At 31.7% G+C, this 24,931-nt stretch overlaps 1 protein-coding gene across 4 annotated transcripts; it reads left to right on the plus strand.

Moving 5' to 3' along the window:
* Positions 1-1,804: 1,804 nt before the first annotated feature.
* On the plus strand, positions 1,805-22,699 carry LOC123218647 (calcium-transporting ATPase 9, plasma membrane-type-like). Of its 4 annotated transcripts, XM_044640168.1 has the most exons (34): positions 1,805-1,868; positions 2,147-2,350; positions 2,437-2,553; positions 2,650-2,689; positions 5,057-5,166; positions 5,245-5,376; positions 5,467-5,556; positions 9,356-9,425; positions 10,910-10,980; positions 11,052-11,135; positions 11,215-11,292; positions 11,371-11,442; positions 11,907-11,990; positions 12,081-12,163; positions 12,255-12,363; positions 12,438-12,493; positions 12,611-12,653; positions 12,753-12,836; positions 13,697-13,834; positions 14,091-14,156; positions 14,410-14,508; positions 15,118-15,228; positions 15,902-16,069; positions 16,497-16,556; positions 16,804-16,968; positions 17,048-17,164; positions 17,520-17,618; positions 18,316-18,453; positions 19,167-19,267; positions 21,238-21,283; positions 21,402-21,536; positions 21,791-21,898; positions 21,993-22,084; positions 22,222-22,699. In XM_044640168.1, exons 2-34 carry the CDS (start codon positions 2,192-2,194, stop codon positions 22,340-22,342), a joined length of 3,246 nt encoding a protein of 1,081 aa, XP_044496103.1. In that variant the 5' UTR covers positions 1,805-1,868; positions 2,147-2,191; the 3' UTR covers positions 22,343-22,699. The 4 variants fall into 4 exon arrangements, 3 of the variants coding, with proteins under 3 accessions (XP_044496103.1, XP_044496102.1, XP_044496104.1); XR_006502724.1 differs by lacking the exon at positions 1,805-1,868 and having other exon boundaries at positions 1,875-2,350; positions 19,153-19,267; positions 22,222-22,261; XM_044640167.1 differs by lacking the exon at positions 1,805-1,868 and having other exon boundaries at positions 1,878-2,350.
* Positions 22,700-24,931: the final 2,232 nt, after the last annotated feature.

Here is a 24,931-nt window from a genome sequence, read left to right on the forward strand (position 1 = left end):
CTGAACAATAAAAATATAGAAAAGCTGCACACTCTGGGTAAGCATAAGTCCTTTGGCCTAGAAAAGCTGCACACTTTTAATGTCCCACCGTAAAATTTTTGTTTTCATCTTGTTGATATTTTCTAAATTTACTTAAGTATTAATTCTGAAACCCCACTTAAAACCAAAAAATTTAATATTTCATATCATCTAACCCTATTTAGGCTAATATTTTTAATTTTTTAGTCACAATGACCCTATATTAGTTATGTAAGGATTGCACTTATATTTCAAAAGTAATATTATATATATATATATATATAATATTATTATATAATTAAATATTATTTTATTTTTAATTTAAAATTATTTAATTATATAATAATTTATTATATATATGCATACACGTAATTTTATAAATATAAAAGATAATAAATAAATCTAACTGATTTTGTAAAGATGAATGGTAAAGTAATATCGATATGTCATTATTATAGTTATATATAAGATTAAGATACTATAATTAAAAATTATGATTTAATCTCTTATATATATTTATTAAAAATATTATATATAAAAATAAAGTTTATAAACTCATTCTTATAATTTAAAATGTTAATATTTGATAAAGGTGATTTTGAGGTGAAAAATATTAAATAATTATGCTAACCAATCATAAATTGCTATATAGTTTGTATGTATAAGTTAGTAAGTTTCACTTGTAAACATAGATTTATTTTTATTTATTAAGAATAAAACTATGTATATAAATAAATTATATAAATTGATACAATAACTTGTGAGATAATATGATTGTTTAGTTTTTCTATTATTTCATAATTATCAAATTATATTCTATCACGCTAGATTGTACAGACAAATTTGCATAATTTGTTCATTCATATAATTTTTTTTATAACGAATAATCCCACCCAAGTTGGATTACCTTTCGAGGCAAAATCAACTACATCAAACATGTCAAACTCAAAATTTAATAACTGATTTTATAACCGTTAAAACAGATAAATAAAAAGTTTAATATTAAAATATCGAGACTTATCAAAAAAAAAAATTAAAAATTTTCTTGGGTAAGAAAGAATCATATCTGAGCTAAACCACCACTTTTATAACAAAACTAACCATATTAAGTAGGATAAAACTTGAATCTAATAATAAACTCTACAAAAAAGTTTAATCTTAATATATCATTAGAGTTAACTTGAATCATAATCTTTTATACATAAAACTTTCTCTTTTACTATCTAATCTTTCTTTTAGGGTAAAAATTCCAAATTAGTGGTGGTTTAGCAAACATAATAGTGTAAGTTTTGATATCAATAAGGGATCATTTGGTTTATGTGTAATAAAAATTACTTTGATAATTTATATTTTATTATTTACTGTTTATCAATAATAAAAAATTATAATAATATTTTATTACTAATGATGATGTAACAGATAATATAATTACTACATTCACTTTAGTTATTAAAAGATTATCAAAGTAATCTTAATTTTATTATAATTATATTTTTATTTATTAATTTTTGGATAGAAATAACTTTATTTTTAATTAATATAAAAAATATTTTAAAATAATTATATCTCTTAATATTTAAGTAGAATAATTTATTAATATTTTTTATTATTTTTAATCAAATACAATAATTATTTATATTTACTAAATTTTATATATAATAATTTTTTAAATAGGATTTTCTTTAGGTAACCTTTTAATTTTAACATTAAAATATTTTATTAAATATTTTCAATTTATTTGGCGGGAAGTTTCGTCGAAGCTTCCCTGCCCAACAAGCATAAAAAGGTAAATTTCCTGGAAGCTGAAATTGGGATTAGGAGACCTATACCAGGCGAAGGGCATATGCATGGTATGTATCTTCCCGCCGCTCCATTCGGCTACTTCTGCACTCACATGGCAGATTCATTCGATCCTTTCGTTACGCCACAACTACTTCTTGTTGATTTTGTTTTGTTACCTGATTTCAGTTTTTACCGTTTTATACTCTAACCTCTAACTTCCTTTTCATTTCTAATAAATTGCCATTTCTCCGCATTATTCATATCTGTGTTTTCGATTTTGAAATGTTGTATTGGCTTGTGTTCTGCTGTGGCTGTGGCTGTGGCTGTGGCTGTGACTGTGAGCCAGATATAGTACAACAGTGGTGGAGGTCAACGGAGGTAAACGACAACAATGAGTTCATCGCGCCATGGATTGTTGCCGCCGCGGGATGTGGGTGCCGGTCATTCGAAAACAGATGCTGCCACTGATGAGGAAGATGACTCACTTTCTGATCCTTTCGATATTTCCCAGACTAAACATGTGTCTCTCAAGTCTCTCAAGAGATGGAGAGTATGTTACCGTCATTTATAACGAATTAAAGATTGCGTGTGTATGGATATTGTTTGTATTGAACTGAGTTTTGTTGTGACTGATAGCAAGCGGCACTCGTGTTAAATGCTTCTCGTCGATTTCGTTACACATTGGACTTGCAGAAGGAGGAAGAGAAGCAGAAAAGAAGGCAGATGATTAGATCCCATGCCCAAGTTATAAGGGTAATGCCTCGAAGCATTCATATCTACCATTGGTATCGATGACATCTAGATTTATTAAATTAGATTTATTAATTGTTTTTCAACTTCTTGTATTAGGCAGCATTGCTTTTCAAATTGGCAGCGGAACAGGATATTGGTATGCTAGTGACATTTTCTTTCCCTTTTTTTTAATATAACATGAATTCGAGTAAGGTGGAAAAAATAGTCTACTAGAAAAGAAAATCCAATATGGGTGCAAAAGAAAATTCAAACTCAAAATCATCTGACTACAGTTTCGCTTCTTTCTTGAATGAAAAAAATGGAATTCCTTTGAATTCTTTAGACAACGAAGCTGAAAGAGAAGCAAGGTAATGGATTTTGTCCTCCCGAATATTATCAGCAACTTCCTCCATAGCACCATTAAAATGATATTTCTGAGACCAAATTATTAATTTTCTTCTGTGATACATTCAACCATTGTTGAGCCTTGTTTGACACGACTTAAATCATAATCTCCCTTTGGGCAATCAGAAAGACCGAAGCTAAGAATCAAAGATTATTTTTTGATGGAGTGCAACACTTAGTATGCTTGATAAGAATTTGCCTGACTTTTCACGTTCAAAGTTTCATAACCTGCCACATGCAGTGGAATTTTGGAACTAGGCATGCAATAGAGAATTGGTGTTGATAATTTTATGGATATGATCAGTTTTGGTGAGCTCAATACTCTTGAAATATAATCTGTTTGTATTCCCAATGGAGGACTTGCAACAAACTTCTATCTATAGGAAGGAGCTGAGGAAAGACTTCGATTTGGTTACTTGAATCTTGTATGGACTGTAGAATTGGGTCATGTGGGTCCTTCCTGAATGTTGGTTGTCCTGTTAGGTTTCACTTAAGCCAATAATGTGGAAAAAACTTTGGATATCTAATATAGTGCAAATTCAAGCTTATATGAACCTTCGTGTTTTTCTATACTTTATTTTATGTAATGATTTTAAGTTACTTCTCTTCATTTAGATAAGATGAAGTAGTTTTGAACCAACCCTGATAAGTGTTGCAGTGGACCTACTTGATCGCTAGGATTTGGGAATATTTATAAAAATACATGTTTTATGATAAACTTTCTAGGAGACCGCCAATGATAGCAATGTTTAGTTTTCTATGATTGTTTGCCTTTAGTTTCTCTCCTAAGGTTCATAGTTCGTCATTCATTGTCAATTAACCATTTTCTTGGTGTCTACATTATTTTTGATCCACTCTATCAATTGGGTAAACCCTAAATGCATTTTGATGTAGAGTTGGTTTATTGTACCAATCATTTATTTTTTTTGTCAATGGTTGATGTGCCATTAGGGGCATCGTATAGGATTCTTTAACCATGATAGACTCCTTTGTCATAGGTACAATATGTGTCATACTAGTTATTGGATGGATGTTCTTCTAACAATTAAATGCCCCTTTTTCATAAAAAGTAATCTTTTCATTAGAGACATAGATCAAAATGCATAAACATAAAAAACTAATGAAATAAACCTAAAATAATACAAACATAGAGGACAATGTGAGAGCTATGGCTTGCTTATTGTGTGTACACATGGAATCAATGAAAATTGAGATTCATGGAATGAAAGTCTATTAACTTATCGACATTAGTAGATGTTATATTGGTGTTATCGTTAGCAGTGGGAGAAGTGGCAATATGTTCTGGTAGTTTGTTGATTATTTGCAATGTCCTCCAATGATTGAGATGGTATTTAGTAGATAGCAAAACCATTTATTCAAAGCTTATGGTGATGGTAACAACATTGCACTTATTGTCATTTTATAACATAGAGAAATTTGGGACTTTTTTTTTGGATTAAATCTTATTGGTAGAGTTAGTTTTCAACAATTGTTGTTAGAGAACTAAACAATGAGACTTAAATGAAGGGGTATCGCTCTTCACCTATTGTAACTTTGCTCTTAATTCTTTTTGATTAGGAGGCAATCCCTTAGTCTCTTTGTATATTTGAAACTTTTGTTGATTGAAGAGGTGGTGCTACAAGTTTTAGGTAAGTGGTAAAAAGATCTAGTTGCATAACAATTAATTGATTGATTAGATGTTTAAGTTGTTTCAAGACCTTGGAATTATTGGAGATAGAGAAAGGGAAAAGGGATAAAAAAACCTAAATTAGAATAAAATGGTACTGTATAGGGAATGAATTAAGTTGAGAAAGTATTCTTAAGAAATAAGGTCGTCCAATTCTTAATCCAACTAACGATCATCAGCACTTGTCGAAGAGGAAGCCTTATAGCCATATTTATAGTGGCCAAATCCTTGCAAAATCTTATAAGTTTTTATTCTTGAAAAATTTTAAAATAGTATTTCATAAATAATGTTAAATCTCGCATTGTTTGTACATACTGTAAATTATGTTAATTGTGATAATAGTAATTCTATAATTTATTTTGTTGTTTATGTTGTAAAAGTTGATTATTTGCCTCGTTATACTTGACTACTTGACTACTTATACAATGTTAGGTATTATTGCTTCACCACCAAGATGTAATGGCGATTATGGAATTGGACGTGAACAACTTGCTTCAATGACTAGAGATCATAATTTTTCAGCTTTAGAACAATACGGTGGGGTAAGTCATCATGAGTGCGTTTTCCTTGTTTTCAGACTTGCCTATCCTTAGTTATGTAATGTTGCTTTCATATGTCAGGTTAAAGGGTTAACAAATTTGTTAAAAACAAACATAGTGTCTGGACTCAATGGTGATGATATTGATTTGTTAAAGCGAAGGAATTTGTATGGATCAAATACATATCCCTTGAAGAAAGGACGAAATTTCTTGGTATCATTTGATGTGTTATTCTCACTATTTTTGTCTATTTTTGTTGGGACACATTGCTCAACACTATCTATTTGTACACTTATCTTTCAGAATTTTCTTTGGGAGGCTTGGCAAGATTTAACCCTTATTATCCTGATTGTAGCTGCCGCAGCTTCATTAGCATTGGGAATTAAGACAGAGGTATGCCAATTTTTTATTTTAAATAGTAATTTTGTTATGATATAGTTTTCTTAACTGCGTCTAAGATTATTCTTGTGAAAAGTCTATCCAGAGGATTGGTGTTTTGCATCAATACTCGTTGCTTTAGAAGGATAGTTCTTGAATTGTGTAGAGTTTAATTGTGTCAAGAAGTCATTGTGAAGAAGTCAACCAACAACTTGGAGGAAAGAACATATGGTAATAGAGATTGCATACAAAGCGATAGACAATTTCATTGCCCTTATGATGCCAATGAAAATTGAATTTGGTGTAGTTGGGATATCATATTTGTTGCCATAACAGAGAGGAGTATGTGTAGAAAAAAGGAAACAAAACAATGACAGATAAGAATAGTTTCAAAAAGGGAAACAATCTTACATCAAAAGCCTTTAAAACCTTGGAGAAACTTGGAGAAACAATCTAAACTACACTATTGTCATTGTTATAGTAGCTACAAGTTAATGCTTATGCTTAGTATCGAAACAAGAAATAATTTTCAACTTTTGCTTTTCAAGAATTAGAAGCTACCAAAAACAAAAGAAAAACCTTATGAGTGCTGAGTGAAGAGAAGAATAAACTCTATAGCAAGAGGCTTGAAAGATTCTGATGGGAACCCGGTATAAACTCAAATGCAAACTTAAATTGAATTGTAAACTTAAACAAAAAAAACAATTTGAATATGATTTCTGGTTGAGAAAAGCCAAAGCCTCACTTCCTAATTTATATAATTTTTATCAACAACTTTTTTATTAATTGACTTTTCGTTCTTCCTGTCTTTTTGTTCTTGCTTTTTGTCTCTTCATTTTCTTCTCTTGGCTTTTCATTTTCTTCTCCTGGTATAACTTGTTTAATAAAAGTTCTATCATTTCCTCCCCCAATCAATCTCACGTTGTCCTCAAGGTGAAATTCAACGTCAACTTTCAAAGATCAAATCTCCCTAAGTCTATCTTTGACACCACGCAAAACATTTAAAACAAATATACGAATGTAAAAGATATGAATATTTAACAAATAAATCATCTCAAAACACCTCAGTTGATGCCAATAGATTTCAATTAAATGGGTAATTTGATTGGATAGGTGTAAGAAATTTAGATTGGATGAGTGTAAATTGTAAGCAATTTGACGATGGATTTGACTAAAATGGTGGAGTGAAATGATAGGTTTTTGGGTGGTGCAAAATCAATTGGCTGTTTTGGGGAAGAAGAAGGAAATGGGTTGTGCAAAGAGAAACTTGAGTTGGGGTGATTTGAGATGATGGGTTGGGTTGGTTTGAGTGTGGGTTGGGTTGAGTGAGTTTTATATAATTGAATTTGGGTTGTGTTGGATTGGGTTGGGGTGTTTAAAAAATAATTGGGTATTGAAATCTGAATTTGGGTCGAGTGGTTGGGTTGAGATTTATTTGAGTGGAATAGGTTGGATGAGAGTGTTTGGGTTAAGTTGTAACATATAGATGGTTTGAGATTTGGGCCTGAGTCATATACTTTCCTTGGGCTAGTGGGGTGTTTAATAGAAAAAAAAGATTGTGTTAGGTTTTGAGTAGGTTTGGGGTTAATATGAGTTGAGTTTGATTTTTGGTAATTGAGGTTCGGTTGTATTTGAAACGGGTTTAGGTTTGGTTTATGTAATACGGTTTTTGGACTGGGTTGGGATCCTAGTTTGGGTGGAAATTGTGTTTCCTCTTCCTTTTTTAGCATCACCCCATCGTCTTCTTCCTTCCTTATGTGCACAGCTTTTGCCTTCATCACCAACCGTGCCAGATACTTTTGACTCTCTCTTGATTCTCCCAAATAACAACTAGAACTTTTTGATTTCTTCTTCTGATCACTTGAATCGACTATTTTCTAACTAAAAATTCCCAACTCATTCGAATTAATTTTTTTACTCTCTAGTTCTTTGTTATATAAGATTAGTATGACATCTTCATTTGAATCTTCCTCTACCATAAGAACCCCCCATGACTTGCATTCACAATCATGATTCACTTCTTCTACACCTTCACAATGGAGACAAATTCCATTCATACACATTGTTCGGATTTCTAGTTACGTCAATTGTCGTATGAAACTCCAACTTCCATTTTTGTCTTGTATCATATTGAGTCTCCTCATTTTCAGAATCGTAGTGTTCTGATACCATTTTGATGGGAACCTGGTATAAACTCAAATGCAAACTTAAACTAAAATGTAAACTTATATCGGAGGAATAATCTGAATATGATTTCTGGTTGAGAAAGGCCAAGCCTGACTTTTTAATTTATATAATTTTCCTCAACAACTTATTTATTAATTGACTTTTTGTTCTTGCTTCTTGTCTTTTCGTTCTTGTTTCTTGTCTCTTTGTTTTCTTCTCTTGGCTTTTCCTTTTCTTCTCCTGGTAGAGTTTGTTCAATAAAAGTTCAATTGAATTCATACAAAATAAAAAAGTCCATCCTAATGAATGATCACAGGAGAAGGGAAAATTTGACATCAAATTTTAGGTCAAATTATATTGAGTTAACTAGACTATTAATAACAACATAGCACAAAGTAGGACCAATTCAAATGAAATTGTAGTATCATGCATGTTTATATAAAATTGAGTCTCAGTTCTATATTAATTACTTCATTTTGCTTTGAAGCAACCTTAGCTGAGTATTTAGATTGCAAAAGAAATAACCCTTGAGAGAATATGCCATTTCAATGCTCCAAAAAACAATTTAGTGTCTCAAAATCTTTCGTTTTGAATAATTATAATAATTTAGACTTCTTAAATAAAGCCATCAAAGAATCCTCTGTTTTATTGATGTGATCAATGTACAAAACTTAAAATGTGTTTAAATTTAGTTTTCAAAATAGGCAAAATTATTATCATTACTACTAAGACTTAAGTCATAGATCACTATAGCAGTAGAAGTTCCTCATAAACCATCATATATTCCTTTGGCAATCCCTTTGTGACCAATATTGTTATGCTCCTTGTAATGGAAGAAATAAAAACCATCGACTACTTCTGATAAAGACTAAATTCTTATTTTCTAATCATTAAGAAATGCAAAAACCTCCTCTTCACCCGCTTCTGTGAATTTTATGAAGATTTGGGTAAAAGAGTAATAGGGGCATTAGTTGATAAGAAGAAAATTGTTTTTAAGAGAACAAGTATAAATAGTCAAAGGGATTCAAGAAGAGGAAAAAAACGTATTGAGATGCAATGTTAGAAACAAATAAATCACTAGCTAATGCACCACATGAAATATCTTAAGGAATAGGTCATCATAAACTTTTGTGTGGTTTATTTAAAGTGCTCAATGTAGGGGGCATAGATATTTGGTTAAAAACTCAAATAACGTTTTAATGTTTTTTCTACATTATAAGTTTTATATCTATGTAGCAAAAGAACTATTATAAAAGAAGACGATAATCATATATATGATGAGTGGTTATCCTAATGAATAGGTCATCATAAACTTTTATGTGGTATGGGAAAAGTACACGATGTAGAGAGTATGGAATTTTGGTTAAGAACTTAAATAATGTGTAACCTTTTTCTATATTATAAGTTTTATATCTAAGTAACAAAGGAACTATAATAAAAGAAGGCGATAAACATATATATGATGAGTAGTTATTGTTTGGTTTCTTTATCTTTGTCCCCTATGACTAAATGCTACTACTTTTTTTATTTTTGTGCTTATATTTGTTTGATTTCTCACTTTCCCCTATCTCCATTTCCATTCTATACATTTGGTTTATTTTTCAATTTAAACTCATTTTTCCCTTTATTTTCTTTATATTTATCTTAGGGTGTGGATGACGGATGGTATGATGGGGCTAGCATTGCCTTTGCTGTTATTCTTGTTATAATTGTTACAGGTAGAGAAGCACAATAATTTTTTACAACTTGGATATTTGGTACTATAAACTTAGATGGGTATATCTAAGACCTTGTTTTTATTTTTAACCCTTGAATCTAAAAACAAAGGCGCTATAATTTACACCATATGGAATATGTGTATGATATGCCTACATTGATTTGAATGCTCTAACATTGACCTGCCTTTGGAATCAATTATAGGATTAACTTCATGGCAAAACGGTTTGTTGGGTTTTGGTATTCCAATTATAATATAATTTGGCTTTGGGATTTGGCTGTCTAGATACACATATATCATAGTTTATTGTGATTTGTATATGAGAAGTGTATATTTCAGGTTAAAAAAATGCTTCACTAGTATAGTTGTTGAAGGCAAAAAGTGCCAAAAGGCGATGTGGGGTTTTATTGCCTAGGCCAAAAAGGTGATGCAAAAACGTCATTTTTTTACCAAAGGCAATTAAAAAATCCTATTAAAATTTTTATATTTCCATTAAATTTAAAATAATATGTTACTACATTGACAGTAAAAATATTGATCAACAACTTTATTGGCTATCTCAGACCAAACCGATAATTGGTTATCAAGCCTAGACTTATTTGACAACTGTTTATAAGGGATCAGTAAACTTATCTGATGCTCTTAAATCTTTCCAATAATTTCTTTGGTAGCCTTAGAACTTTTCGATAACCTCTTGATGCCCTTAGAACTTATTGTTGACGTCTCGATGATCTTAGAACTTGTTAGAGATCTTCTCAACAATCTTAATCTCACTGTAAACCTAAAAAATTGCCAATAATCCTTATATCTAATTGAAAATTTCCCAAAACCTATCAAAAAACTTGAAATTGGGCTTAAAACTTTCTAGAATTTGCTAGTAATTCTTAGATTTAGTTGTAGATATCTTAGGTGATAATAAAACATGCTTTTTCGGTGCCTAAAGCTTCTCCCAAGGCGCCAAAAAAGTATTAAAGGCGATCGCCTTTGAACTACCAGTTGCCTTGATCATACTCAAGGCAACGTGGCCATTGCCTTGAGTAAAGGGTTGCCTGTCAACTATGTTCACTAGTTTGGAGAGTTCGGTTTGTTTGAATCTAGTACAATCTCAATTTGTATTGGTTTTTGTCCATTAAATCCAAAACATAAATCAGGAAGTATTCAGTATTATTGTGTTAAGTTCTAACACTCCCTTTCATTTGCAATGTTTGTCGGTTGAACACAACTAACAACATTAACATACAAAGAACTTATTATAATTTAAAAAATGCCATAGGGAGGTTTGAATACAATAGCGCTTGGTCAACTTGATTTTTCCATAATGATAATCTTGAATATGCCCAAAAATTTAAGTTATAATTAATGTTTCAACAATAGTAATTAAACTCAATCAGTGCTAATTTCTAGCGTAGTGTAACTCTTTAAGAAACAATGTGTTCCTTTTAAACCTCTAATTATCTTTTATTTCTTGTTTTTACTTGTTACTAGCTACTAGTGATTATCGTCAATCCCTTCAGTTTCAAAATCTAAACAAGGAGAAGAGGAACATACAAATAGAGGTGTGTACTTAGTATTTATACTTTCTGTCTTCCTTTACTTTTGTATTGATTTTATAGGGAAATCTCTACAGGTCATGAGGGGTGGTAGAGCAGTGAAGATTTCAATATTTGATGTCGTTGTTGGTGATATTTTACCTCTTAAAATAGGTGATCAGGTGGGTTTGATTTAGCACAAATTCTGTTTGTTAGATGTGCTTAAAAATTATTTGTAATCAGTTGAGCTACTTTCCTTAGGTCCCAGCTGATGGAGTCTTGGTTACTGGTCATTCTCTTGCCATCGATGAATCTAGCATGACTGGTGAAAGCAAGATAGTGAGTTGATTGTACTTGTGAGTAATGTAACCACTAATTGTCAATATTTACTGTTCTTAAGCACTGTGTATGTTGTAGGTACGCAAGGATCAGAAATCTCCCTTTCTGATGTCTGGCTGCAAAGTAGCAGATGGTGTTGGTACAATGCTGGTAATATGATGTGCTATTTTCTTTTGCCGCTTGTATTAATAATTTAATTGAATCTGCTATGCTCTTTTAATTTATATGATGTATTGAATTGTATGGTTATGGCATATGATTGTAATATCATGATATCTTGGTCTTGTTTGGAACAAACTCGCAGCTGATTCGATGTAGAATACATAAAACTTGAAGACTTGTGAACCTTGGAATGCAATGTTCTGTTAAGCCCTCAAATATATAGTTACTAATACAAATTTATGACGACACAACAAAATTATATGGCGTATAACTATATATACTTATTTGGTGTTAGTTTTACTAAAATTTCTTTTGTTTGTTTGTTGGTAGATATAGGTGAAGTAGAGTAAGACTATTTTATCAATTCCGTATTTCTTTTTTGCATGGTTGCTTCTTTCTTCTTATTTTTCATTCAAGGCTATGTTTGTTTTTACTTATATTAAGATCTACAGGTAACAGGTGTTGGAATTAATACTGAATGGGGACTGTTGATGGCTAGTATCTCAGAGGATACTGGTGAAGAGACTCCCTTGCAGGTTTCATCTCAATTATTGCTTCATTAACGATCTGGTGCAATTCTGTGATATACTTCATATCTTCCTTTTAATGTTCTCTAAAATATACAGGTACGCTTGAATGGTGTTGCAACCTTAATTGGTATAGTTGGGCTCACTGTAGCTGGCTTGGTACTTGCTGTCCTTTTGGGCAGGTAAGTTGAAGAAGATAAATACTTTATGTTCTGTTAAATGCACTGCTTTGCTTACCATCTTTCAACTTATCAATCATTTTGGAAATCTTAGATTCTTTACTGGACATACCACAAAGTCAGATGGAAGCCCTGAATTTATGAAAGGTCAAACTAGTGTTGGTGATGCTGTGGATGGAGTCATAAAAATTATTACCATTGCAGTAAGTGTTGTCCCTTGGTATTTTAAATGTTTAATGAAAAGAATTATTTCTTGACTAACATTAGAGCCATTCAGGTTACAATTGTAGTCGTTGCGGTGCCTGAAGGGCTTCCTTTGGCTGTTACATTAACGTAAGAATATGTCATCTGTTTTGTTTCACAGATATATAATGATGAAGCTAATGCATATGTACTTTTCTTTTTCTCTGCTGTTCTCTTTAATTTTGTTTTTACTTGATTCTGTGACAGCCTAGCATACTCAATGCGGAAAATGATGGCTGATAAAGCCTTGGCAAGTCTCATAATCTGTTCTTGTTTACAAATATCTGTCCTTCTATGATTGCTTCTATTTCAATTTTTTTTAAACTTTTTATCTAACTGTGTTATGCAGGTGCGTAGACTCTCAGCTTGTGAAACTATGGGTTCTGCAACAACAATATGCAGTGATAAGACTGGGACATTGACCACGAATCAGGTGGGTTCTACACTACCACAGCAGAATGTGTATAATATTGATCTGGTGTGCAATTTCTAGCTTCGGCAAAAAAAATAATTGATTTTGGTTGTGCCATATGCCAAATGTACCATTTATATGTCCATGGAAAGTAGAGTAATTAAATTTATAAAAGCAAATCTTGGAACGAGTAAAAATACATCCGGGTTTTTTATGCATTAATTATTTCATTTGCCAGGTGGCTAGATTCAGATAGAGGAGAATAAGAACATAGTGTAACCAGTATAACCTTCTTAACCTTTACACCCAAAGATTTAGGGAGGAGATCAAATTTAGCTTAAACTGCAAGGTAGTAAACACTATTATAAACTTTAAGGTTTTTTTTTTTTTTTCCATTCAGTGCTATTGAAGGGTTGTGTTATGGGTTGCAAAGCCTTGAGTGTTAAAATTCTGTTTTATGTTTTTATTCCAGTCTATTTTCACACATCATTCTTAAATAAACAATATATTTTAAGTTAGAACATTGTAACAATCTTTGATATTAATTAATGCACAATTTTACCATATATTTGGTTTTCTGTTGCTCACCTTGCTCTTGATCTCTATCCTTACTTTTTTTTAATATTTAGTATTCCTGTCAGGGTAGTTGCTTCTTTTGGGTTCTATTTTGTAGTATCACTTGTTTGTTTTTACTATCTTATGGCACTTTTTCATTCTATTTGCATTTTCTACAGTTTAAATTATCTGTTCAAGTTGTTTTGTTTCTGAAGCTTGTATGGCAGTCAGTTACACAGTTTGTCCTGCTTTTGTGTTTGTACTTTCTTTTTAAATAATCCTCCGGTATTAGGGTCTGATTGGTGGTGACATTTTTTGTATTACAGATGACAGTGGTTGAGGCTTATGCTGGGAGAAAAAAAATAGATCCACCAGATGATACCTCACAAATTCACCCAGCGGTTGTTTCTCTGTTAAGCGAAGGTGCCGCACATAACACTACAGGCAATGTCTTTGTGCCAAAGGTATAGATCACATGTCAGGGGAAAACAATTTTTTCATTTTCAATTTTTGTAGTGGTTTGATTGGGGCGACTTTTTTTTTTCCCCCCTTAGTGATTTGCTTAGCTCTACTCTTCCTCTTGAAAGCCTTGAACCTTCACTATGCTTTTGACTGTTTATCCATGATATCCATGTTGGTGACTTTTGTCATTTATTAGTTAATTTCAGTAATTCTTACCATTTAAACTGTGAAGAACCTGATATATGTTTGCTTTGCCAGGATGGTGGAGATGTAGAGGTTACGGGGTCTCCCACGGAAAGGGCTATTCTTTCTTGGGCAGTCAAGGTATCCTTTTAACTATATTTCGGTGTCTGTGTTACGCATGTGTTTTTTCATAATTATTGGAGTAGGAGGTTTTGTTAGTTCTGGTATTATAATTTTTGTTATCGGTATGATCCAAGGTGCCGAGTTTATTAAGTCCACCTGAAGCTATTCTACAAAATTCTTTCATCTTAACTATTCTGGAATGCTATTATCATAACACAAGTTCTAAGCTTCATTTACAGTGTTGATTTTAGTATTTAAATCTTTGCTGCAGTTGGGGATGAAGTTTGATATTGCTAGATCAGATGCCACAGTACTCCATGTTTTCCCTTTCAACTCACAGAAAAAGAGAGGTGGTGTTGCATTAAAGCGGGTACTGATTTTGGTTCTAACTTATTCATGATTTTGAATATGGTGGTGAGACTGTTGATTTCTTTAATAATAAATTTAAATGCAGCAGTGAAAAGCTGATCCAGTGAATTACATTTTTATGCTATAATGATAGGTCCTTATTGGTAAAGGGAGTCAAGTAAGATGCAATTTGATTTGACATCTAATTTGACTAGACAAAAGCATCAATTCTCTGCTCTAAAGGGGCCATCAACCCAACTTGAAAAACTCAAATTCTATATAAAATTGGGAAGGACAATGCGCATATAAGTAACACCAATTAGAACTGGCTAGTGATGTTGAAAGCCTTAAAAACCATTTACTAAACTGTGGCCATAGTATTAGAGAGCTTTCATTTGTAGGATCATTAATTATGATCTTCGTTGAGTACCTTGTTGTTATTGATGGTTCAGCACTGTATGAAAATTTCCAGTTATGCTCTGCTGTGTTATAGTCTCTTTTTAGCGTTGTTATATGACATTCAGGCTTGCCATATATTACAAGAATTCTTTATGTGTAGCCACTGAACAGTAGATTTTTTATTAGTTCATTTATTATCTGCTGAAAACATTTCATTATGTGATTATCACAGATGGACTCTCAAGTTCATATACATTGGAAAGGAGCTGCTGAAATAGTTCTAGCCTCATGTACATCATATCTTGACTCAAATGGGCATCTGCAATTAATTGAAGATGACGAGGTTGGAATTATGATCATCACTCTTACTATTACTATTGTTCTTATTATTATTACATTGAAAGCAAAATAATTTTTCACTTTTTGGAGCTAAAAGAGATGAAACTTTTTTTAAGTAAATTTAAACTCAGAGTCATTGATGGGTTAACCCTGTGATTATTCTATGTTTTGTCATTGCTGTCATTAGAATTAGTTTTGTCATGACTTCGGTGGGTTTCTACCTCTATGATTAATAGAATCTCAGCCACTTAATAGACAAAAATCAACTAGTAAAAGATTTAGAACAACAGATTCTACATGTTAAACATAAGCTCATTAGAATTTTATATGTAATCGTTTGTCATGGTATATATTGACACTTATCCGTATCAATATCAACATGGTGTATGACAGTGTGATGTTAGGTATCAACATAACATACTGTGATGATCTGTCAGCCATTTTATCTTATTTTAATTTTAGGTTTTATATTCTTAAAGGCACTCATGCTAGTCATTACCTTTTGTTTGTCTATTTGGAAAGTCAGTGTGAACTGAAACAATGTTAATATGATTTAATGTATGTATCAATAGAAGCAGATTCATAAATCATGATTTTAATAGTATCTTGTTGTTTAAATTATTTAACTTTTTAAATAAGCTTTTGAAAGACAATTTTGCTTCTCAAATTCTTTGCAGGATTTTTTCAAATTAGCCATTGACGAAATGGCAGCGAGAAGCTTGCGGTGCGTTGCAATTGCATACAAATCATATGAAATTGAAAACGTTCCGTCTAATGAGGAGAGCTTAGACCAGTGGGTTTTACCAGAAAATGATCTTGTTTTGCTTGCCATTGTTGGTATTAAGGTATGCCTAATGAAATTAGATGTTCCATTATGCTACAAAACTTGTGTTCTTGGTGCTTAATCATCTGCATTTCAGTGACCTCTATGTAACTTTTTTCAACATATTTATTTCTATTTTATGGAAGAAGGTGACTTTCATGGAAGATATATCAATTTCTTGTGCTTGGCATGTTTAATTGTCTATGCTCATATTCCTTGCTTTTCCTCATTTTGTTCTGAATTATTTGAATTATCTATTTGTCTTTTTGAAAAGCATTTCATTGAATGTGATCTCTTAACTCCAATCAATCTTGTACATCCTTTGGATCAGCTGCTATTTGAAAGTTCTTTAGTTCAAGTTTGTTTAGACCTTGAACGGTCTGTCACCATGCACTTTTTACCCCATTTTACCTGTGCCTACCACTGCCTAATATGGTATTTATCCGTAGGACCCTTGCCGCCCAGGTGTCAATGAAGCAGTGAGAGTATGCCAAGAAGCTGGGGTAAAGGTAGCTTGTTGAATCTCTCAAAAATTTTCTTTAGAATTTAAGTTCTGTTATTAATCATTCCATTGTCTCTCTATGGATGTTTTTAGATCTGATTTTTTGAACTATCAATTGCTTGTTGGTGTTTCATTCATTTTTTGGTCCAGTGTTAAGTTTATTGATGGTGATGCTGATGAATGTAAAACTGAATTTGATATAGAGGTACTTAGATGGAAAAAGGCTTCCACAGCTCATGTTTTTTAATCCACAGGTACGCATGGTCACAGGAGACAATCTTCAAACTGCAAAAGCAATAGCTCTTGAGTGTGGAATACTTGGTTCTGAATCAGATGTTACTGGGCATACTATCATTGAAGGAAAAGTTTTCCGTGAATTTTCAGAGAAAGATAGGGAACAAGTTGCCAAGGAAATAAAAGTATGTCTTCAAAATGTTCTTGATACGATACCAGATTTTTTGGGTATTCAAGATAAGTCAACAATTAATATTTGTATAGGTAATGGGAAGGTCTTCTCCGAATGACAAGCTTTTGCTTGTTAAAGCACTGCAAAAGGGAGGGGATGTTGTTGCTGTCACTGGTGATGGCACTAATGATGCTCCTGCACTTCATGAGGTTTGTTGTCTTTGTGTCTTCTGTTTTTTTGAGTTTGGCATAGCTGTGGCTTTCTCTATCATATTCAAACTGGTGTAGGCATGTGTCAAGTAGAGCTGACTGATGATTGAGGGGGGAAAAAAAAGAGAAAGATAAATTGATGTCAGGCAAGATAAAAAAAGGAGAGATAAAAAACAGAAGAGGTTGAGTCATCTGGAGAAGAAAGTCAGGATTAAATTTTCTGTGTCAATGCAGCTTAGATATCAATTCTTTTCTTGCTCCTAGTACTGCATGATTTTCCTCCGGTGTTAACTTCTTTAACTATAATGTGCTCAAACTTTCAAGGTTGATTGCATTTTTACCTTTCTGTTTTTAGGCAGATATTGGACTTGCTATGGGCATTCAAGGAACTGAAGTTGCGAAAGAAAGTTCGGATATAATTATCTTGGATGACAACTTTGGTTCAGTTGTGAAGGTTTGTATAGGCATTTGATAATGTATGTGAATGAGGATTGTATGTTATACATTTTCTTTACTCTTCTTGAATGGAAATATGAATTTTCTTTGGTAACATTTTAATAGAATAATTTCCATGTTTTCCAATTCTGTGTCAAGTCATTTTGTTGTGCTTATTTTTTTCGGTTTCTTAGCAGTAGAATGAATATGAAATATAGTTTGTGGTCTTTAAAATATTGTTACTCCTGAGACCTCAACTTTAGCCTCTATGCAGTCATATTGTATTGGATAACTCAGGCAGAGTCTCGAGGTTGACTCATTGAATATTATAATCCTGCCTTATACCATCAAAGTGCATTTAAGGTTTAAGCAAATATGTAATGGTCTGTAACTGATGTGGGTGTTTTGTTTTCTCCGCTTTATATATTTGTGCATTTTGAAGGCATGCTGCAAATTTGGTCTTGAAAGGCTTCTCATAGTTAATATAGCATGTTTTAGCATTAGCTTGTGTGTTCACTGGCATCCTGTCCTATGTACATATGTATGTTGGACAAGTAGAAAGATAAATTGGTTTATGGTGGTTAATTAGGCTTATTGTTCATGTGTTTCAACTCTCATTTCCTATGTTTTTCTTGTTGAATCTGTGGAAGTGGCTTACGTCAAAATTTTAACATATTTCATTTAGAAATTTTTATCTGAGGATTCTTTCATTGTAGGTTGTTCGATGGGGGCGTTCTGTGTTTGCAAATATTCAGAAATTTATTCAATTTCAGCTTACTGTTAATGTTGCAGCTCTCATCATCAATGTTGTTGCAGCAGTATCTTCTGGTAGTGTCCCTTTAAATGCAGTACAGGTGATTACTATTTCTTTCTCCCTATCTAGGCCATTTTTCATCTTATCCTTGAATATGTCAGTTCTTCAAAGTTAAATTAGGGTTTAGGATTTTGCTTTAAATGTCGTGGTCAACTAATCACTTATATATTAAAGTATTTAAGAAAATTTCAGACTTTTAGGCATTGGCAAATTGGTTTGTGGTTGTATCTGCACTGGCTCACTGGCTGATAATTAAAATATCCATGCTCTGTAAATTTTTTATTTTTATTTTATTTTACTTGTTCATTGATATGGCATTATGTATTTCATGCTTTTTGTATGACTTTCCCTCCAAATTGACTACAGTTAATATTTCTTTTATTACCATTGTATTAATTTATAACATTAGAACAAGCAGAATGGTTCTTTTGTTTTAAGACTATAGCATACTTCCATTGCATTGAAGTTCTGGTCCTTGTGGAAGCAGGAAGAAAGTAGGACTTAATTTTATATATTGATTTTTGAAGATTTATCTACCTTATGAGCTTCTTGTCTCAAGCCTAAAATTGTTTACTGATATTGCGTTTTATATCTCTTGCTTAGCAAAGATAAATTATAGGTTTCTTAGGAATTTTGGATTAATAATGTAATCAATTACAGGACATTTTAGTAACTTGCTATGGAAAGCTCCAGTTTATTTTGGTTTTATTTGTGTGGATTCTGGTTAAATATTTTTCAGATTTCTTCCCACAGTTATTATGGGTTAACCTTATTATGGATACACTTGGAGCTCTTGCATTGGCTACTGAACCACCAACAGACCATCTTATGCAAAGATTGCCAGTTGGCCGAAGGTTTGAACTGTTTCTTCTTGCTGAATGTGCATTATTATACTTATACTATTATATCATATGCTCTTCGGTATGTATCTCATGTGACCTTACTATTATATTATATACCCTTTGTTTTCTAGTGCATGTGACTTTGTCCTTCCAAAGATATTGTTCTCTACAATTAGCATGGTATATAATTATTGTTGATAGATCTTGCTGTGCCTCATATATATCAGTTCACTTGATTTTAGATGCCAATATATATTTCGCTTTTTAAATTTTTGCAAAACTGGAACACCTTTATGTCTACAAATTCCTGGAATATATGTTAATGATTGCTAATTGCTTACCGAAATTTGCCTGGAGTGATGACATATTGTGTTTAGTCGAGCATATTCATTGATTTTTGTTTACCAACACTGTGACTGTTTTTCCCTCTTATGTTATCATTATATTTATTCATTTGTGCTTCTTAACTTCCATATCAAATACATTTTCTTTTCAATTTCTCTAAACTTAATATATTAATAGAAAACTGGACCACCTGTTTTTGACCACACATGAGAGATTCAGGCAATTTTAGTTCCACCGCCAAAGTAGTTTGAAGCATAGGGGATTGAACAACATGGGCATAGACACAAGCAATTTGACCAGAGAAAAGTAAGCCTTTTTTGAATAGGAAACACAATAATATGTATTGATGATAAAAAACGTTACAAATATCCACAATAGCAGAGGCAAAGGAACTCTAATAATAAACAACTTGTGTAATTTAGATATGAATTAATCTAATACAAAAAAAGCCAAGGCAATATTAAGTTATAACTACATCCTTATAAAGATGAATAAAAAAAATTGAGGAATGTTGAAAATTCTTGTAGATTGAGGCATGGATTTCAAACGTGGACACTAGTTGGGCTAGTCTGATCGTGACCCTAGGCCAAGCTTGGTTTAGGCTTACCCCAAAATTGGGACAAGTTATTGGACCAGGGTGAACTGCGGTTTAGTTGTTGGTACCCCTTTAGTTTGTGGTTTGAGTTTGATTGATGGTTTACCCCAGTCAAATTTGGATGTTGCTGTCAGCAAAAATTGAAGATTTTTTGCAGAGGCTCTAACTTGAGTCTTAGCCTTTGCATAAGGTAGGAATTAACAACCAAGTCACTTGGAAGTTTAGTTTATTATTATTACTTTTTGTTGAACAAATCTTTTGTATTTTATAAGGAAAATAAAAAATTTTGCAATTGTTAAGACTTGAACTTAGCAATTTATCCAATTGTGTTTGTGCCGTAAAGCCAAGTTAATTTATATATTAAAACAATTCAAATTATATATTTAATGATTAATAATACAAAATTGTTCTTAATATTGTTTGTAATATTTATTAGAATAGTTAATTAATATGAGCATCTGACCATTGGTTGAATTAGACTATCCTTTTTACTAGGTCGATGTCCAATCGGACTCTTAAAACATTAGATTGAGGCCTAAAGAGATGCTTAGAATTGAATCCTATCGCACAAGTGTTGAACTTCATTTCTTTTTTCTTAAAAAATGTGAGCTTTTCTTTCTTTCAAGATGACCCAAAATAACACAGAGACAACACAAAACTGAAGGGATTTGGCTTTCTCTCTTCTTCGAATAGCAAAAGCCTTCTCCTTAAGCAAGTTATTACAGCTTCTAGAGAGTACCCAAATAATATTGGTGTTCCTTAATCTATTAGCGCATAAACTTGTTATATTATAACAAACATCAGGTGGAGGAAAAAAGACTGCCATATTACGTGCTTATTTTTACTCTGTTTTGTCATCATCATTAAAACATGTTTAGGAAAAGGGACCTTTTTCATTTATGGTAGGCAATAAGTGCTGTAGGTTTCTTGCAGACATTTTTTTATCAAAAGGTGATGCCTCCAAAATGATTTTTGTACTTTTGCAGGTCTCAATGTGATTATATGACTTATTTTCTTATTGAATCACTTTGTGTTTTCACAGGGAACCTCTTATAACAAACATCATGTGGAGGAATTTATTTATACAGGCAAGTGATTTCTTCTCTTCTTTTCGTTTACATCGTTGGTTGATTTTGTTAAATCACATTATAATATGGGTTTTATATATTTCTGGATGACCCCTTATCTTTTTTCTTATCATTGTAGGCCTTTTATCAAGTTACTGTGCTCCTTGTGCTCAACTTCCGGGGCACCAGTATTCTCCATTTAAAGAGTTACACCAGGGAAGGTGCTAATGATGTGAAGAATACTATGATATTCAACACGTTTGTCTTCTGTCAAGTAAATACACTGCTTAATAATTGTTACTTTTTTAATTGAAATTAATTTTTAAATGGTCTGGCTGTTTGTTTTTACTTATACAGTAAATTATAGATAGAACATCACTCTATACTTGGTTGTTATTTGTTCGTTATATATCTGATGGGAAGGAAAAGCAAAAATGCCTTTGATGAGTCTATTATAGGTTTTGTATATCTATTTATATTTGTTCTAATTGTCATTCAAAGCCTTGTTTGCTGCCGTTGAAATTACAGATATTCAACGAGTTCAATGCTCGGAAGCCTGATGAAATCAATGTCTTCAGCGGTGTGACTAAAAACTACCTCTTCATGGGAATAATTGCAATAACCTGCATACTTCAAGTGAGCAGCAATTGTATTTGTTTTTTGAGCTTTTTATGTAATGTAACCAATGTATGTATTCTTGAAGATCGCCACTTATAGAACTTAAAAACAGATAATTATCATTGAGTTCCTCGGAAAGTTCACCTCAACTGTGAGTCTTAGCTGGAAGCTGTGGCTTGCGTCTATTGCTATTGCCATATTCAGGTGGGTTCAGTTACTCGTATATGAATCTGTGTATTTCTCTCCTGCGTAAATGACATGGTTTTTACAAGCTAATTTTTCCATAACGACCAAGTATTTATTTCACTTGCATTGTTCTGACTATCCTCGTATCTTGGCAGCTGGCCGCTTGCGATCATCGGAAAAAAGATTCCAGTGACCAAAACACCTCTTTCCTGGTACTTGATGGGGCCAATTCAGCTATTGCGAAGTCGTTTGAGGCGGCCAGGACGCTGCTCGTGACAGACATCCTGTCATAATAGTAGCACCTTCAGTTGAAGAGCAAAGGATAAATAATTCAAGCGTGATAAAACTTTGATCCCAATATCCTAAACTGAGGCAATGCTGGGTAATGATGGCGATGAAGTTGCTCTACGGCATGATTTCAATCATCTTGAAGCTGCATGGAATAAGCGCCGATAAGTAGGCGTTTCTGGAAAATATATATACTCACCACTACGAAATGTAATGTTGATATGCATGAATAAGATGCTGTCCTTTTTTAATTTTTTTTTCCATGTTTGTTTGTGGATGGACATCTTTGTGTGAACAACATAGTAAGCGTTGGAGCATTGGATTGATAAGTGATTTTATTGATAATTGTTCATTCTTATTTGATTATTTTAATCAGTTATTTATATCATCTAGGGTGCATAAAATTATCTTATAATCGAATTGAATTGATTTTTTAATTTAAAAAACCTAAAAAAAAAGGTTGTTTAAAAATCTAATTCAGATATCGATTAAAATATATAAAAAAATTGATTTTTGGGTTTAATTATTGATTTATTTAATTTTCAAAACTAATTAATCGAATTAAATCGATTTTTAAAATGTTTAATAAAATATAAAATATATTTTTTAAAAAATTGAAAGAAATAAGATAAATTTTGAAAATTTGGTTTGATTAATAAATATTTTTGATTTAATTTAAAATTACTTAATTTTTAAATCAATTTAATTTTAGTTTATAATTTTTTAAACTAAAAATTTGATTTAATTAAAAAATAATAATAAATCGGTTTAATTAGCTGGTTTTAAACACTTCCTAATTCCATCTCATCTCAGAACGTACATAATTTGGTGCAGTCGTTTTATGATAATTTTAAGATACTTAAAACTATTATTATCAATTTTGTTGGCTTGTCTTTTATCTTTATTATATGATTAGAGGTGATAATGAGATTAAATCTTTATAATTATATTTTCATTACGAATTCTCTGGTTATTCTAATTCATTGTACTCATCATTTACGTGGCGTATGTAAATAATTAGACTGTGGGTATTGACACATATTACAAATGTAATAAAATTATATATGTAAATAATAAATAATAATTTATATCTAATTTAATATTATTTTATTTTTAATTTAAAATTATTAAATTATATGATAACATATCATAAATTATATAAATTTTATATATATATATATATATATATATATATATATATATATATAATATTATTTTTAAAAATACCATCTTTTGCTCCCTTTATTGTATTCTTTGTTCTCTTACATTTATATCATAAAGTAATAGATATCAAAGTGTTATCATCTTCTAATTATTATTATCATAGTTGATTTGCGTAATAGTTAAAATTGTATATATTAGTTGATGACAGAAAATATTATCAACAAGTATAATTATTAAATTGGGAATTATGAAGAGCCCACGTTACGTTTTGATTATTTAATTTATACAAACGAAACTTTTTAAATGAAGATGTGAAAAAATAAAAAAGAATAAAATACTTTTCTTTTTGGAATAAATGTGTAAAATAAGAGAAGAAAACCAGGTTCAAACAAGAAGATGCAAAAGTTGGGGATGGTTTACACCGAAAAATACAACAAAGAACAATAAAAGAAAAGAGCAACTCTCTTCTTGATGGCTTATTTAAGATTCTATGAAGAGGGGGTTTAAGAGAAAAGGAAAAATAGAATTTACAATTCTTGTCTTTATGATAAAAGGAGTAGGCCTGACTTGGACTATACAAAAAGATACTAAAGAAACTGCACAAAAATACATTAAGAGCACAAAAATTCTGGCTATCTAAGCTGTCAGTATTATTCCAAGATTTCCTTGAAGAGGCTGCACAGCCGTGAGAGCAAGAGCAAAAAGCAGGCTCAGAGGTACTGCTCCAGGTTTCCAGAGAAGGAGAATGCTGATTAGAATTGGCTTTAGCTCCAGAAATAAGCAGGTGAACAGGAATAAGTCTATGGGGGAGCATCAAGCATTGTGAGATGAATAATGCAGACAAGGCTAGGGGATCATTGCTGGAAAAATTGTTGGCAGAAATCTGGAGAAGAAAACTTGCAGTAGGACCTAGAAAAGAGCAGCTTGAGAACCTGTAGTAGCAGCTACAAGTGTGACCCATGGAAAAAGAAACACGAATGCTGAACTCAGGTTTTACTATCCATGGAATAAGAAATATATAACCCCACTAGAAGTAGGAGATGGGTGTAAAGAGCTCTTCCCGTTCTAAAATGCTCAAAGCAAAGAAAGAAAACATTCGTTTATCACAGTTCTGAATTTTGGCATCAAATGTGAAAGGCAACAAAGGGGTAATTGTTAGATTTCCCACCTCTTTGGAGAAGCTTTGAATGGTGCATTAAGTGTTCGGGCAGTGGAAAACAATATAACGCCGTTTGATTACGAGTAAACAAAAATTATTTTGATAATTTATATTTTATTAGTAATAAAAAATTATGATAGTATTTTGTTATTAACAATAATGTGATAAATAATAATCTAATTATTATTTTCAATTTATATATCAAAAAATTATCAAAATAATTTTAATTTTATTATAATTATATTCTTATTTAT

This window comes from Mangifera indica, chromosome 6 (genome assembly GCF_011075055.1).
Source record: "Mangifera indica cultivar Alphonso chromosome 6, CATAS_Mindica_2.1, whole genome shotgun sequence".
Classification (NCBI taxonomy): domain Eukaryota; kingdom Viridiplantae; phylum Streptophyta; class Magnoliopsida; order Sapindales; family Anacardiaceae; genus Mangifera; species Mangifera indica.